At 42.7% G+C, this 17833-nt stretch overlaps 1 protein-coding gene across 1 annotated transcript in view; it reads left to right on the forward strand.

Annotated features, from left to right (window-relative positions):
- Positions 1–17833, forward strand: part of LOC125453242 (UDP-glucose:glycoprotein glucosyltransferase 2) — a 177527-nt gene that overhangs the window by 18045 nt on the left and 141649 nt on the right. Inside the window, exons 2-3 of the mRNA XM_059646959.1 lie at positions 4463–4593; positions 15649–15728. Coding sequence (XP_059502942.1) covers positions 4463–4593; positions 15649–15728 — 211 coding nt within the window. The remainder of the gene's footprint in view (positions 1–4462; positions 4594–15648; positions 15729–17833) is intronic.

Genomic DNA, 17833 nt, shown 5'->3' on the forward strand with positions numbered 1-17833 from the left:
CCGTTAACTGTACAAGTATTGCCCTGATTAGCCTTACAAAAATGCAACACATCACATTTATCTGAATTAAACTCTTATCTGCCATTTTTCAGTCTGTTAGTCTATCTGATCAAGGTCCCTTGTACTCATAACTTTGTTCACTATCTCCTAGACTACCTATTTAGGTATCATCTGCAAGCTTACCGATCATGCCTCATATTCACATCCGAATCATTTTTATAAGTGACAAAAAGCAGTGGACCCAACATGAATTATTATGGCACACTGCTGGTTACAGGCCTCCAATCCAAAAAGCACCCCTCTAATCTTTTAAACCAAAGATACCAAAATTCAAACACCAGCCCCATCAGACATTGTTTAGGATAGGGGTGGTAGTGGGGTTAAGCCTAAAGCTCATTCTACCCTTAAAACAAAAGTAAAATTCCGCCATCTACAATCCGACCTCACCACCCAAGACATTTTTCCATCCCCACCCCTGTCTGCTTTCCGGAGAGACCACTCTCTCCATGACTCCCTTGTTCGCTCCACTCTGCCCTCCAACCTCACCACACCCGGCACGTTCCCCTGCAACTGCAGGAAATGCTACACTTGCCCCCACACCTCCTCCTTCACCCCTATCCCAGGCCCCAAGATGACTTTCCACATTGGCAGATGTGCAGGTGAACCTCTGCTTAATGTGGTATACTGCATCCACTGTACCCGGTGTGGCTACCTCTACATTGGGGAAACCAAGCGGAGGCTTGGGGACCACTTTGCAGAACACCTCCGCTCGGTTCGCAGTTAACAACTGCACCTCCCAGTCGCAAACCATTTCCACTCCCCCTCCCATTCTTTAGATGACATGTCCATCATGGGCCTCCTGCAGTGCCACAATGATGCCACCCGAAGGTTGCAGGAACAGCAACTCATATTCCGCTTGGGAACCCTGCAGCCCAATGGTATCAATGTGGACTTCACCAGCTTCAAAATTTCCCCTTCCCCCACCGCATCCCAAAACCAGCCCAGTTCATCCCCTCCCCCCCACTGCATCCCAAAACCAGTCCAACCTGTTTCTGCCTCCCTAGCCTGTTCTTCCTCTCACCCATCCCTTCCTCCCACCCCAAGCCGCACCTCCATCTCCTACCTACTAACCTCATCCCACCTCCTTGACCTGTCTGTCTTCCCTGGACTGACCTATCCCCTTCCTACCTCCCCACCTATGCTCTCCTCTCCACCTATCTTCTTTTCTCTCCATCTTCGGTCCGCCTCCCCCTCTCTCCCTATTTATTCCTCAACCCTCACCCCATCCCCCTCTCTGATGAAGGGTCTAGGCCTGAAACGTCAGCTTTTGTGCTCCTGAGATGCTGCTGGGCCTGCTGTGTTCATCCAGCCTCACATTTCATTACCACCATATCCCAACTTGCTACCCAACGCACAGGTCCAAAACAACAGTCCCCCAAAGTCCAAATGCAGCAATCATTGACAGCAAATCATGAAAGTAGAGACCACAGCCAGGAAATAGGAACAAGGAGGGCCCAGGCTTCAAACAGTTCCAGGTCCCAGACTCCAAATTACAGTCACTCACATATAAGGCTTTAGGCCCAAGCAGGTAACGTGCAGGGTTGAATCCCCCAATTGAAGAAAAATAATCAGGCTCCCAAGATCAACCCTCCTGGGCACCCACTAAGTTGAATTTCAGGGCAGCAGCAGCATCAACAAATCACCACAGATCCTAGGCCTCATTTCAGCAGCAGCTTATCCCAGGTGTTCTGACTTTAACCTTTAACACACAAAGAAAGACATCGGCCACCAGAGGTCCCTCCAGGCTGTAGCACTCTAGACCTCAATAAACAGCAATGCCAGCACTTTGCCTGATAGCAGGTGTTTCCACTTTGCTTGTTGTCAGCATCAGTTAAGGAGTAGAATTCACACTCCCAACACACTGCTCTCTACAGGAAAACAATCCTCTATCACCACCCTCTGTGCCCTATCTTCAAACCAGTTTTGTATGCATTTAAGTAAGTGTAGTTTAGTTTATTAGTCTTTCCTTGTCTCCAACTATTTGACTTACTCCCCTTATTCTACTGTACCAGCCTTAGCCTTTTTAATTTTTCTCATTATTGCTTTGGTTCCCACTATCCGCCAACCCCCCCCCCCCGCCCAACTCCCGTTACTAGTTTAAAGCCCCCACAGTAACGCTGTCAAATCTCCTGACAAGGTTATTGGTTCCCTTCCAAATTCAGGTGGAGCCCGTCCCTGCTGTGCAGGTCATTTCTAACCCTAAAGAGGTCCCAATGATTCTGTAAGATTTTTGATGAGGTATCCCATGGCAAACTGGGAAGACACATTGAATGGTAGGACCCTAAGAAGCTCAGAGGATCAGAGGGACATTGGTGTACTGTTATGAGTAAATTACCACAAGCTACCTTTAATTCAGCTATTAATTAAGCAATGTCACAATCAATCACTGAAACAATTATTTAAACTTTTTTGATGTAGCAACCAAAATAGAATCATAGAACAGAATTCATACAGTGCGGAAAGAGGCCATTCGGCTCAGCAAGTCTGCAGCAACTCTCCAAAGAGCATCCTAGCCAGACCCGCCATCTCCACCCTATCCCCTTTACTGGTAATTCCCATAGCTAACTCACCTAACCTGCACACATCCCTGGACACTGTGGGGCAATTTAGAATGACCAAACCACCTAACCTGCACATCTTTGGATGTGGGCGGAAACTGAAACATTTGGAGGAAACCCACAAAGGTGCAGAGAGAATTTGCATACTCAACACAGAGAGTCACCTTTTAAGCCCCCTTAAGCAAGCAAGTTAAGCCTCATGATTCAACTTGGCTATAAGATGATTAATGGTGGAATTTAGCTATGATTCCAACCAAAAATGTCTGTCTCTGGCTGTGTCCAGGGTTCGACCGTTGTGCAGTGTTGATCTCCAGAGTTCTGTCCCTGAGGAATCTTCCATTTTCCACCCAAGTTTGTAATATGGCATTATTGATGATCCCATAGATTCTTTCACCCACATTATTGCCAATCTGCAGCTTGCCTTCCCATCAGAAGTAGTTTCTTTAGATTTGGAATTGGCTTGTCTGTTTGGAGAAACACCTTTCCTGCAGTTAACTCTTTTAAAATGCTTCTGCAAGGCAATCATTTGTCCTTGTGGCATAAGGCAACCAATCATCAAGCAGTTGTTAAAACAGTTCTATTCATGTAGCTTCTCCCAGCGAAGGCTAATTGCTTTCAGTTTCTGCATAATAGTTTGTCCTTATCCCTTAACAGTTTATTCCAGACATAGTTGTTGCTAATTCTTTCTTTCCATGAACAGTTATTAAAGTTCTGAGGTTTACAGTATCACCATACCTGTCCATAGATCCTTGAAGGTGATAGGAAAGGTAGATTAAGTGGTTAAAAATATAAGATATATGCTTTTATTTGTTAATACATTGGATACAAGAGCAAGGAGGAGCTCTATATTACATTACTTAGGCCACAGCTGAATTCTTGTCCGCAGTTCTGGTCACCAGCTATAGGAAGGTTGTGATTGCACTAGAGAGGGTGTGGAGGAGGTTTACCAAGATACTGCTTGGGCTGGAACGAGTAAACTGTGTAGGGATATAAACTAGATTGGCTTATTTTCTTTGGAGGAGAGAAGGCTCAGGAGGCAATTCAATTGAGGTGTACAGTTTGGTGAGAAATCTTTCCTCTTCATAGAGGGAACACTAGTTTCAAGGCAAAGAGCAGGAGGTTTTGAGGGGATTTGAGGAAAATCGTATTCACCTAGAGGTTTGTGGGTTTCTGCAATGTAATGGTAGAGGCAGGAACTCTCCAAAGTATTTAAATATTTTAATGAGCCCTTGAAATGCCATAGCATACAAGGCTGTGGGCCAAATGCTGAAAAATAGAATTGGATTGGTTAGACACAGAGAAGCTAAATAGTGGAAAAGTGCTGATGAAGGGTCTCTGGACTTGAAATTTTAATTCTGTTTCTCTCTGTCTATATATACCATCAGACCTGCTGTGTTTCTCCAGCACTTTCTACTTTTGTTTGAGGTTTCCAGCATCTGCAGTTTTATTTTGGATTAGACAGTTGATTGATGATTGACATGGATGTAATAGGCCAAACGGCCTAATTCCATGCTGTAAAAGCATTGACTATATAAGATTCAATGTCAGTCTGAAGGTAAGTGATATTTTAAAAAAATGCACCAGCTCTCTTCTGCATATAATTACTTCTCAATAAACTATGATGATTTTTACAATCACCTTAGTATAGTTTATTAATTGCTTCCACACAAACTGAGTGACAGCCAATGAAGTGGTGCAAACTAAATCATTTACCATTTGATTGTTATTTGTTTTATATTATTATATATTAAGTTATTTAAATTGCAGTCCTTTTCTGTGTCTTCCTTTGCCCTTCTGCTACATAATGAAGGAGCACTAGCTAACTTACTTTTTCATCTTTTCAGTTTCCAAGGTTAATGGCTCTACCATTCCTTGTTCTCACATTGAGGTTTTGCAACACTCAAGCAGTTGGCAAAGGTGTGACTGTGAGTTTAGATGCAAAATGGCCATCAACACCTTTATTGTTGGAGATAAGGTAAGATTAATTTTGAAACTGCTTTCTTCACATTTAACTTCAAATATAGCTCCTCGCTTTCTAAAATTCCTTCCTTAACTTTAATTTAATATGATTTCTAAACTGTAATAGATGTACAGTTCTTGCAGTTTACAAATAAAAGCTATGAATCAAAATGTGTATTTGGTTCAGCTGTTAGCCTGTTGGGGGGGAGTGAAAAGACATTCATCCAATCCCTATTCAAACAGTAATTTTGCTTATGTTCACCAGTTTGGTGTCATAGACCAAATTTAAGTAAGCTGCTTCTACGTATATGTAAACAAAGTAGAGCCAATTTAGATATATGAAGAGCTAAGAAAAAGTGACCAAGGTAAAATATGAAAATACAGAAGACTGCATTATAACTTAGTTGTATTTGACAATTGTTATTTGGTATTCAAGATGTAAATGAGTGAATACAGTATACAACATTTACAAGAATGCATTACTCCTGAAGTATTGTACTGTTGTCCTTTTATGATAATGGACAGTGGATCAGGTTTCTTAGAAACTGATAATTGCCATTCTTTGTCATAAGCTGTACAACAGATCTAGGAGTGACACAGGCAAAGATTCACGGTAAAGAGCTTTATGAATTCTGGGCCATAAGCCACCTTTATCTTCTCAAGCGTGCAGTACATTTACCCATGTTGTATCTCACATCACTTGTAATATATTCCAAAATTATTTTCTGAAAGAAATCTTTCTACTCCCTACTTGAAATAGTCAAACATAATGTATTCTTCTGTGTTTTCTTACTTTTCCTTTGTCTCTTTTAGTGTCATATATAAGTATGAGCTGTGCGCCAGGTCACACACTGCCAACTAGCAATGGCCTTTCATAGGAGACATAGTGGGAAGGAAATGAAAAAGAAAACCTTCCAAGGACACATCAGTGGCATAGGTGATACCTCATTGCAAATAAAATTTCACACTTATAAATGTATTGCTTTTTTACATCATCACCTGCTTTTTTACATCATCACCTGTCTGACTGTCATTGTAATTGCAGCTGTATAAATAAAGCTACATAGATTACCTGTCCTTAATGTCATGTTACGAAGGGAGTCCTACTTTTTTCCTAACAATCAGCATTGTGTAACATCATCCATTGTTCTATGTAGGGCCATCACATGGTGGATAATCCTCAAATAGTTGGAACCTTTCCCTTTTATTGAACAACAGAAAAAATAAACAAACTAAGAAGCACCATTTGCCTCTGGGAACAAATAAGGACAGCTTGCCTTTTAAACAGCAAGAAGTTTACAATGAATGTTTGATAATTGCACCCAGCTCACATCTAATGTCAATTTAAGTCTTTTCTAGCCTGTTAAGCTTGACAGTATTGTGCTCTGTCATGCTGAAGGTGATGTTCTACATGCATAATAACCTTACCTTCATCCTCAGAAGACTGCTGCTGCTTTCACAGCTCTTCAAATTCCATCACATCCATTCTTTGCCTGCGCCAGTTGTGTAGACACAGCATGCTAGGATTATGTAGCACACTGTATCTGAAGTGTACCGCAAGAGACCCCAAACCAATCAAAGCATTGGAACCTCTCTTTCAGCAGGCCTACTGTCTGCCCCATGTTAGTACTGGTTGAAGAATGGGCACCATTTATCCACGTTGACCTCAAGTCAGTGGATTATGTAATGGAAACGTCAGCAAAGGTTGATGAAGAGGGAAGCGCTTGTCTCTCAGTAATTATACTTGGAATGCATCCGATTACAGTGACATTTACCTCTGTTGTGATCGGATACATTGGTCATGGATCCAATGAATCTGTGTGGGGAATATCAGAAACAGAATAACTCCTTAGTAATATGAGTAGTCAGCATTTACATCACTGTCTTAGCTTGCTCCTCTGTACAGCTAGACATGGAGGACTTCTGCAAGATGGCCATAGAATGCTACTTCATGGACACAGTAGCGCAAGCCATTGTCTCTCAAATGCAGGAGGAGTTTGCAGTTGGATTCCTGATATCTTGGTTGCTCACGGCACCTAGGAAAGCCAGCATTGTCTATAAGAGCATGTTGGAAAGTACTTACAGCTCAAGATGAGAGTAAATCAGTTCCATACTCTTGTGCAGCTGTAGAATCTTGAATTGTATTTCAGTAGTGGATTCCATGTGCCAATTTTAAGATTGCTTCTAATTACTTCAGCATCACAGAGATCACTGTGATCAATCTGTAATGAACAATGACATAATCAAAATGCAAACAAATGCATTGGGCAGCATACTTGCTCAGTGGTTCGCACCGCTGCCTCAACGCCAGGGACCTGGGTTCGATTCCACCTTCAGGTGACTGTGGAGTATGCACATTCTCCTCATATCATCTGCGTGGGTTTCCTCCAGGTGCTCTGGTTTCCTCCCACAGTCTAAAGATGTGCAAGCTGGGTGGATTGGCCATGTTAAATTACCCATAGTGTTCAGGGTTGTGTAGATTAGATGCATTAGCCATGGGAAATGCAGGGTTACGGAGATAGGTTAGAGGATGGATCTGGGTGGAATGCTGTTTGGATGGCCCTTGTTAACACATTGGGCTGAATGACCTGTTTCCATGCTGTAGGGATTCTATAGATTGCTTGTGACCAAGATTTGTATCCCATACAGATGGGCACTGCATTTATTTCAAATGCAGGGCACAAGAAATATAGATGACTTTAACTCTTACTGCGTGAACATCTGATTAATGCTATTGCCCTTGCTCGATCTTAAGTCGCTTACAGGTAGACACTGTGGGCTCAGACAGGAAAAAAACGTTGACTCTGCCCACTTCAGGTGTGATTCATCATTTTCCACTTCCATTATGCATTTGTGATTTGGATGAGGATGGAAGGCAATGCATGAGTGAGTTCCATGCTTAGCCTAGCAATTAAGGGGAAACTCCATACTACCATGTTCCTTTCTTCCGTCCACTGCCTGTCAAACCGAAGAATACTGAGCTTCCATGTGTTTCTACACAACTCTTTTGACTGTTTCCCATGACACTCCTGCTCATTGACTACAGCTTGGCCTTTAACACCATTATCCCCCTCTGGACTGATCTCAAAACTCTGTGATCTTGGTCTTGACTCCTCCCTCTGCAACTGGATCCCCAGCTTTCTGACCCACAGACCGCAATCCATGAGGATAGGTAACCGGACCTCTTCCACAATAACACTCAACACTGGAGCCACACCCCCCCCCCCCCCCCCCCCCCCCCCCAAGGATGCCTCCTCAGCCCCTACTCTACAGCTACAACTATGTTGCCTAATTCCGAACGAATACCATCTACAAGTTCACTGACGACACCACCGTAGTGGGATGGATATCTAACAACAACGAGATAAAATTAAGGGCGGTAGAGAGCTTGGTGATGTGGTGCAATGAAAACAATCTCTGCCTCAGTGTTGGCAAAACTAAAAACTGATCATCGGCTTCAGAAAGAAAGGAGGAGAACATGACTCCATCTACATCAGTGGAATTGAGGATGAGAGAGTGAGGACCATCAAGTTCCTCAGAGTGACGATAACTGATAGCCTGTCCTGGACTTCCCACATAGATGTGACAGTCAAGAAGACACAACAATGTCTCTACTTCCTCAGGCAGCTCAGGAAGTTTGCCATGTCCACAAGATCCCTCACCAACATCTACACGTGCACCATTGAAAACCTGCTGTCTGGGTGCATAACAGTCTGGTATGGCAACTGATATGCCCAGGATGTTAAGAAGCTATAGAAGTTGGTGTGCAGAGCCGAGACCATCACAGAAACCAACCTTCCATCCATGGACTCTGTTTACGTGGGTCGCTGCTGCAGAAAGGCAGCCAAAGCCATCAAAGACCCATAGCACTCTGGTAATGACCTCCTACAACCTCTTTTGTCAGGCTGAAGATACAGAAGCCTGAACACCGGAACTAGCAGGTTCACGATCAGCTTCTTTCCCCTCATTATCAGACTGTTGGATGGATTCTAGCCTCAAATAATGTAACCTGTATGCCTCTAAGTCTTTTTGATCGGTACATCCTTTGCTTGCTGTGATCTGCCTGTACTGCTTGTAAACAAAGCTTTTGACTGTATTTTGTATAGACTGGAGAGACTGAGTAGCTTGGGATTATATTCAGTGGAATTCAGAAGATTGAGGGGGGATCTTATAGAAATATATAAAATTAAGAAGGGAATAGATAAGATAGAAGTAGAGAGGATGTTCCCACTGGCAGGTGAAGCTAGGACAAGAGGGCATAGTCTCAAGATTAGAGGGAGCAGATTTAGGACTGAATTGAGAAGGAACTTCTTCACACAGAGGGTTGTTAATCTATGGAATTCCTTGCCCAGTGAAGTAGTTGATGCTACTTCAGTAAATGTTTTTAAAGTTAAGGTTTTTTTTGAACAATGAAGGAATTAGGGGATATGGTGAGAACACGGGCGAGTGGATCTGAGTCCATAAAAAGATCAGCCATGATCTTATTGAGTGGCAGGGCAGGCTTGAAGGACCGAATGGCTTACTCCTGCCCCTAGTTCCTAAGTTCTTACGTTCTTATATATGTGACAATAAGCCAATCAATCAATCAATCATTAAACCCTGAGTGTTGCGCCCAAGAAAGAACCCTAAATACAACTGAACAATATCCAGCACTTGTTTACCTTATTACCTTCAAACACTAGGTATTTAATATTCATCAGAGCCTATTATATACGAACAGATTGCTATCTTTTTCTCTAAATTAGTATGCAAATAGACATGTATAAAACATAAAAATATCATTTTACAGGTTGTGTAAATACATAATCAGTCTTTAGCATACTCTATATTCTCCTTTTTGAAAGTAAAAGGTATTTCAATAAAAGCTACAATATTTTCACATTTTCATAATTCATTATATCACAAGGTATCACATTTTCAAGGACATCCAACAATTTCTTTGGCGAAACGCTGTTTTTAAAACAATGAGATAGCTGGTGACCTACGTAGACCAGTTTTATTTTTAAAATTTCCTTTACTTCTAAAAACCTCACTTTTATAACCATAAGTCTAACTATCAATCCCTTTTCTGCAATACATTTTGCCAAGTAGACATAGCTGCAGAATTATCAATGTAGCATTGCACAGGTACCATTTTTGGCTTATGAACGAATTCCTTGAAGTACTTGATAAACACTGAAGCGTATTGGCCTTTCTACCAGATAATGTATTCCTGCAGCTGAGATGCTTTTGAGGACTTAATTTTTTTCAATTGTCAGATTAATAGACAACATTTATCACTTCTTCCCACTAAAAATGTAATAAATCCTGCTATTCTTGAATCACCATCAGGAAGATTAGCATGTGAGGTATCACTGAAACTGACTGGTTTAGTTCCTTCTGGAACACCGGGGCTAGAAATCTGACTATATGCTATTCTAAACTTAATATTTTCAATTTTACATAATATTTTGCTTGATTTTCACTTTTGAAGTTGTTGATCATCTCTGCGTCCATCCTAACCATGCTGCTGAAATGTACCATTTCTGCAACATTTTATCAATTCTCCTTTGCATCTTCCTAAAGTCTGCTGACCAGAATTGGATACATAGGTTAGGGTGGCCTAACTAGAGATTTACACATGCTCACCATAACTTACCTGCAGTTTAAAGCATTGCTGTTATTCATAACAAGGTACCAAATATTTGCTAACCACATTCTCATCAGATCCCACTGTTCCTGCACACTCTAGAACTGTGCCATTAAGCCTGTATGATTTCACAGTAACCCTTCTGCCAAAAGCACATTTCTCCGTGTCAAATCCCTCCTGCCCGATTGATCAGATTATGCTGATCCATTTGTGTTCAGTTGCAGTTGATTGGTATCATTCTCACTAACACTCCTCTTTGTTTGGAACCTTTGACAATATTTAATGAGTTACTCCACTTTCCCATATTCAAATCAATTCTACATTTCAAAAAGAGCAGTGATTCTATCACTGACCCTCAGGGAACACTACAGTATATCACCCACTATTCTGAAAAAAAATTAGTGCAGGTCACTGTTTGCTATTTTTTTTTTGTTAATCCATGCTAATACTGACCACTTCCCACTCCCATTCCATGATCTATAATTTTATTAACCAGCCTTTCACATGAACACTTGTAAACACCCTGAAAATCCACATGGACAATATCAATTGCAATCCTTTTTCATGTTCATTGTTTCTAAATCTTCAACTACCATTGATGTTAAACTAACTGACCCATAGTTGTTTGGAATGTTCCATCTGTGATTTTACAATTATTCAAGTCTGTGACACCTATACTTGGCAGAGATTGGAAGATTATGGCAAACTGTCTTGCGATTTCCACCCCCACTTGCAGAGCAGCTGATATATCCACTCTGAAGTATGCCCAACCTCTCCAGTACCGCTTATCTGTTTTCACTTCATCCATCACCTGTACTATCTCTACTTCCCCTGATATTTTTTCTAATTCCTGTCTTTACATATATCACCTTCTTGGTTCCCAAATGCAATTGAATCCACTCTATGTTACCCACTTACTGTCTTACATGGTAATAGATTTTTGAATTTTCTTTTACATTATTGACATCACATTTCTCATTGTATTGCTTTTCATATAACTGTACAGCCCAGGAACAGAACCTTCGGCCCATGATGAAAGACTTATGTTACCTCACTTTCACTTAACCTATTGGATTTGAGACTTTTCTTGTTTGAAGAATTCATCTTTTGCATATAATATTTTCATCTTAAACTCTTTCTCCCTCGTCATCCAAGGGGATCCCTGTTCTTGGTTTCCATGTATTTTGCCCACTGTTTGGATGGTCTGAGCCTATATCTGAAACATTTTTTCTTTAATGATCACCCAAGGTTTCACAGTCGTTCTTCCTATTAATCTTTAGTTCCAACTTAACATGGCTTGATCATTTCTCATCCTATTGAAATCAGTGAATCTGTTTGACTTGTCTCCTACTTCCCTACGTTCAGAATCCCAATGGGGTATCTGTGCAAATCAGCTCCTGCTGAGATATCTGGAATAAGGGATGGTTCAAGATGAGTGTAAGATGCATTTCAGTTGCGGATCAGGTGAATGAAGTGCGTATTTTAGAGCAGACATTGCAGGCTCAAATTTTCACCATGATGGATGGCACGTGTATTAAGGCAAATTTGTTGGAAGATGTTGGGAATCAAAGTCCTGCCCTGAGCCTAGCATTTCTGATTTTCATGGGGGTAGCTTTTGGGGTTGGCCCATAGCTCGCATGTTTGGGGCTCCTAGAGGCAACTGGCCATTTAAATGATCAGCCTCCACTGAAACAGGTGTTTTTGCATGTGGAGATTAAACCAACTGAGGGCAGGTGTTCGCAGCAGCTGGTGGAATTTAACTTCTGTTTAAAAAGTCTGGAACATTAAGCTATCTCGGTGATGGTGACATCATTGTGGTAAAAACCTGTTTGGTTTACTAACATCCTTTGGGCAAGAATATCAGCTGTCCTTACCCAGTCTGCCCACGTGTGACTCCAGACACACAATAATGTGGTTGACTCTTAATTGCCCTCTGAATGTTGTGGTAGCACTCAGATTGACAGCAATTAGGAATCAGCAACAAATGCTGGCAGTGTCAGTGACATCCACATCCAATAAAAGAATCTTTTAGAACACTTAAGATAACCAGGGTACAATTTTGAAGAGGTAAGGTCCACTTTTAGATTTGCTTCTAGGCACCTTTGGGAGAGGTAAGCTGTCTTTGTTGCTTATCATGCATCTTTTGGGATTGTGAAAATTAGGCATTCTTTTTATTTTTAGTCATTCATAGGACGTTGGTGTCACTGGCTAGGCTATTTATTATCCATCCCTAACTGCTGTGGAGTTGTTGTTGGTGGACTACACTGAAAGAAGTCAAGGTGTAACCACAGTGCTATTAGAGAGCGAATTACAGCATTTTAACGCAGTGACAGTAAAGGAACAGTGATACAGTTCCAAAACAGTGCATCTTCCACATGGTCATGCAGTGCTTTCTCTGTACATCACTGGTGAAAAAATTAATGTTGAATTTTAGATGGATGAGGCACCTGTCAAGTGTTTTTGCCTTGTCCTGGATGGTATTGAGCTTCTTGAGTATTTTTGAGCTACATCCACCCAGGCATGTGGGGAATATTCACCACACCCCTCACTTGTGCCTTAAAGATAGTGGACAAACAGTAGGGAGGTAAGTTAATTATTGCAGGGTTCTGAGCCTCTTACCCCTTGTGGTCACAGTATTTATATGGCTAGTTCAGTTTCTGGTCAGTAGTAACTGCCAGGATGTTGATAGTGCAGCATGATAATGTTATTTAACATCAAAAGGTGATGTTTAGGTCCTTTCATTTGAGATGGCCATTCCTGGCACTTGTTTGTCACGATGTTACTTGCTACTTATTAGCCCAAATGTAGACATTGTCTAGACCTTGCTTTTATACAGACAGGAGCTGCTTCCGTAACTGAGGTGCTGCGAATAGTGCTTAATATCATGCAGTCATTAGAGAATGTCCCCTTTTCTGCCTTATCATGAAGGGATGGTCGTTGATAAAACAGCTAAAGATGGTTGGGCCTAGGACACTATACTAAGGATTTCTTGCAGAGATGCCCTGGAGCTGAGAGAATTTATTTCCAATAACCACAGCCGTCTTTCTTTTGTGGACCAGGGTTGTAAAGAGGTGACAGAGTGGCGCTGGTATAAACATAAATTAAGTATCAGTAAGCAATTATGATAGAATGGCTGTTGCATGGCTGGTATCCCAAAATATAATTTTCATAAGGGGTGCCCATCAAGTGAGCTCTGCTGCTCATAGAATTTATAGAGTTTCTTCATAAGGAATTAACTGAAGAGATTTCAATGTATTAATGCTTTTATATCAGTAAAAGACATTTTCAGCACGGATATCATTGATGGATAACATTATTTTCTGTCAGCGTGGCTCCTGATGTGTGTTTTTTGGGGACAGTTGCTTGGAGAGGGAAGAATAAAGTGGGGTTGGGGTTATATGTTGATAGTGAGTTGGCATGGGGATACTTGTGGGCATAGAGGTTATGAGCAGCCATAGTCAATGTGTAGATGGGCATTTGGTGTCGTAGGATTTGAGGGGCTATGGAATGTGAATACAGGGCATTAGGTAACCTGGGTAGGTATAGATAGGGTAGTGAGGCCAAGTGAGCAGGAGAGATGTTTTAGGTTTCAGTCAAAGTAGAGTTTGTAGGCATTGCTCCCAAAGCTTCATGCAGGCTTTCTGTCGAGCTTGCCTTTAGAGCAGGCAGCTTCCCCCACTTTGCCTGTCAAACAATCCAGAGTGGCCCCCGCACCTCCATTTCCTTTGGACCATAAAAGGGAACAATGGGTGTCAATTTTTAAAGGTAGGGTTTGTGAAATTGGGAATCGTCTCGCCACTGTGCATGCAATGCAGTATTCAGAATTAGGGCCACAGAGTTTATTTTTAAGTTGTGTACAGTTGTCCCCTATTTAACCCACATTGTCGTAGCACAGTTTTTTTTTGTAAATTAGGAGAGTTCATAGGACATTCCTGTCTTTGGTCATTTTTAAAACAAACTGCTGTTTTCCTCATCACACTTCCCTACCTCTAATGCCCTAACTCTCCACTTCGGGGTGGCATGGTGACTCAGTGGTTAGCACAGCTGCCTCACAGCACCAGGGGCCCAGGTTCAATTCCACTCTCCGGTAACTGTCTGCGTGGAGTTTGTACATTCTCCCCGTGTCTGCATGGGTTTCCTTTTGGGTGCTCTGGTTTCCTCCCACAGTCTAAAGATGTGCAGGCTAAGTAGATTGGTCATGCTAAATTGTCCATAGTGTTCTGGGATTTGTACATTAGGTGGGTTATAGTGGGATGGGCCCAGGTGGGATGCTTTGAGGGTCGGTGTGGACTGGTTGGGTCAAAGGGCCTCCTTCCACACTGTAGGAATTCTATGATTCTCTCTCTCTCTCTCTCTCCCCATCACTTGTCTGATCCCTCTCTTGCTATTTGCATCACTCAATGCTTCCCTGTCTTGCTTTCTCCCTCCTCTCTTGCTGTCATATATCCTCTGTCACTTGCCACATTCCTCAAATGCTCCTCCTCTTACACGCTGTTGCCTTCTTTCACTGTTACGCTCCCTACTTTTACACATCGCATCCCTCTTGCTTCCTCTCTCACGCTGCAGCCTTCTCTTGAACACCCAAAGTTTTCTGCTTGTGGTCTCACTTACTGATCATCTCCCAAACTCCTGTGAATGCGGTGTAGAGAAGGAGGGAGAATAAGGAAGTTAGAGAGGTTTTTCTAAAATATTTGTCTTTTAACAATCACAGATTAGCTGAGATTCTGTACATGAATATTTTGTTTTAAATCTTCCTTACTTCGGAATGGTGTAAAATTAAATAATTAATTACTTTACTTCTGTAACAGGCCAGACAAGACCCCTCCCTCACAATAGTTTAAGAAGGTCGCCTACATCATAATTTGATCTTATTTTAAAGGTAGATGTGAACTGTTTATTCCAAGAATGTTGCAACTGGTCAAACCACGCGATGTTTAGAAAAGCACAATTTATTTAAACAACAGTTAAAACACAAATAAGAGAAAGAAGAATTTAGAATAACCTACTCGTGGAAAACTTAACCAAATAATAGATACAGTGCCTGTTACTAATTAACTGTTCCAATATAACGACATCCAATAAACACACACCTAGTCCAAAAGGTAAATTCAGGTACAGATTCTTACGTGGCATTCAACATCGAGGGATTTCAGAGAACATCGTAGTTAGGAATCATTTACTGAAGCTCCAACTCTTCTGGGAGCCAAACAGCTTTTCACTGGTACAGCTTAAAAAAAATTAAAAAGCCAGGTCAGGGAGAACTGGCCACTCCTCCTCTATTGTTACAACGGCTTTAAAAAAAACCTAAAGGCCTCTTCTGTGTTTGAGCTGAAATTTTCCCTGAAAACAAATGTAAGCTTTCTCTTACAGTTTCCAATCACTCTGTATGAATGTATTGATTTTTGTGAACTTATAAAATATTATCTGGCTCTTATTTTGTAGTGAGTATATAGCAGAAGAAGACAATGAAAAATTCTGGCAATTTGTTGACACTGTCAAGGAAGTATCCTACCTTCGGGGAGGTAAGATCATCTTGTATATCTCTCAAATTTGCTGGAAAATTGGTCAAGAAAGAAGTGTTGCAAACATGATGACAATAGATAGGGAATTTAAACATGGATCTCCAAAGAATAGAAATACAGCAAATACTTTAAGTCTCATGTTTGTACAGTTTATGTAAAATCATAAATCGTGATGGTTCAGGAGGAGATAATGAGAACTGCAGATGCTGGAGAATCCAAGATAAAGTGTGAAGCTGGATCAACACAGCAGACCAAGCAGCATCTCAGGAGCACAAAAGCTGATGTTTCGGGCCTAGACCCTTCATCAGAGTGGGGGATGGGGAGACAGTTCTGGAATAAATAGGGAGAGAGGGGGAGGCGGACCGAAAATGGAGAGAAAAGAAGATAGGTGGAGAGGAGAGTATAGGTGGGGATGTAGGGAGAGGATAGGTCAGTCCAGGGAAGACGGACAGGTCAAGGAGGCGGGATGAGGTTAGTAGGTAGGAAATGGAGGTGCGGCTTGAGGTGGGAGGAGGGGATAGGTGAGAGGAAGAACAAGTCAGGGAGGCGGGGACGAGCTGGGCTGGTTTTGGGATGCACTGCGGGAAGGGGAGATTTTGAAGCTGGTGAAGTCCACATTGATATCATTGGGCTGCAGGGTTCCCAAGCGGAATATGAGTTGCTGTTCCTGCAACCTTCGGGTGGCATCATTGTGGCACTGCAGGAGGCCCATGATGGACATGTCGTAAGGAATGGGAGGGGGAGTTAAAATGGTTCACGACAGGAAGGTGCAGTTGTTTGTTGCGAACCGAGCGGAGGTGTTCTGCAAAGCGGTCCCCAAGCCTCAATTGGGTTTCCCCAATGTAGAGGTAGCCACGCGGGTACAGTGGATACAGTATACCACATTGGCAGATGTGCAGGTGAACATCTGCTTAATATGGAAAGTCATCTTGGGGCCTGGGATGGGGGTGAGGGAGGAGATGTGGGGGCAAGTGTAGTAATTCCTGCGGTTGTAGGGGAAGGTGCCGGGTGTGGTGGGGTTGGAGGGGAATGTGGAGCTGACAAGGGAGTCTTGGAGAGAGTGGCCTCTCCGGAAGGCAGACAAGGATGGGGATGGAACCGTGACTCCCTTGTCCGCTCCGTACTGCCATCTGCATGTAGAATGCAGGTATATAGGGACTGGACTTCCATGGTAAAAATAAGGTGTTGGGGACTGGGGAATTGGAAGTTCTGGAGAAGGTGGAGGGCATGGGTGGTGTCACGGATGTAGGTAGGAGGTTCCTGGACCGAAGGGGAGAAAATGGAGTCCTGATAGGAGGAGATGAGTTCGGAGGGGCATCCAGATAGGTGGACCCAGTTTCACCATGGACGTCCAGTCCCTATACACCTGCATTCCCCATGCAGATGGCCTAAAGGCCCTCTGCTTCTTCCTGTCCCGCAGGCCCAACCAGTCCCCCTCCACCGACACCCTCATCCGCCTAGCCAAACTCATCCTCACCCTCAACAACATCTCTTTCGATTCGTCCCACTTCCTAGAGACAAAAGGAGTGGCCATGGGTACCCGCCTGGGCCCAAGCTATGCCTGCCTCTTTGTAGGTTACGTGGAACAGTCCCTCTTCTGTACCTAATACTGACGGTAAACCCCACCTCTTCCTCCGCTACATTGATGACTGTTTCGGCGCCACCTCGTGCTCTCAAGAGGAGCTCGAACAGTTCATCTACTTCACCAACACCTTCCACCCCAACTTCAAGTTCACCTGGACCATCTCCAACACATCTCTCCTCTTCCTGGACCTCTCAGGTCTCCATCTCAGACAACGATCTAGAAACTGGTATCCATTTCAAGCCCACCAACTCCCACAGCTACCTAGAATACACCTCTGCCCACCCACCTTTCTGCAAAAATTCCACCCCTTATTCCCAATTCCTTTGCCTCTGCCACATCTGCTCCCGGGATGAGGCATTCCACTCCCGTACCTCCTAGATGCCCTCGTTCTTCAAGGACCGCAATGTCCCCCTCCGCAATGGTCGAGAACGCCCTCGACCATGTCTATTGCATTTCCCACAACTCATCCTTCACACCCAGTCCCCTCCATAACCACCAAAAGAGAATCCCCCTCGTCCTC

Source organism: Stegostoma tigrinum, chromosome 6, assembly GCF_030684315.1.
Source record: "Stegostoma tigrinum isolate sSteTig4 chromosome 6, sSteTig4.hap1, whole genome shotgun sequence".
NCBI classification, from domain to species: domain Eukaryota; kingdom Metazoa; phylum Chordata; class Chondrichthyes; order Orectolobiformes; family Stegostomatidae; genus Stegostoma; species Stegostoma tigrinum.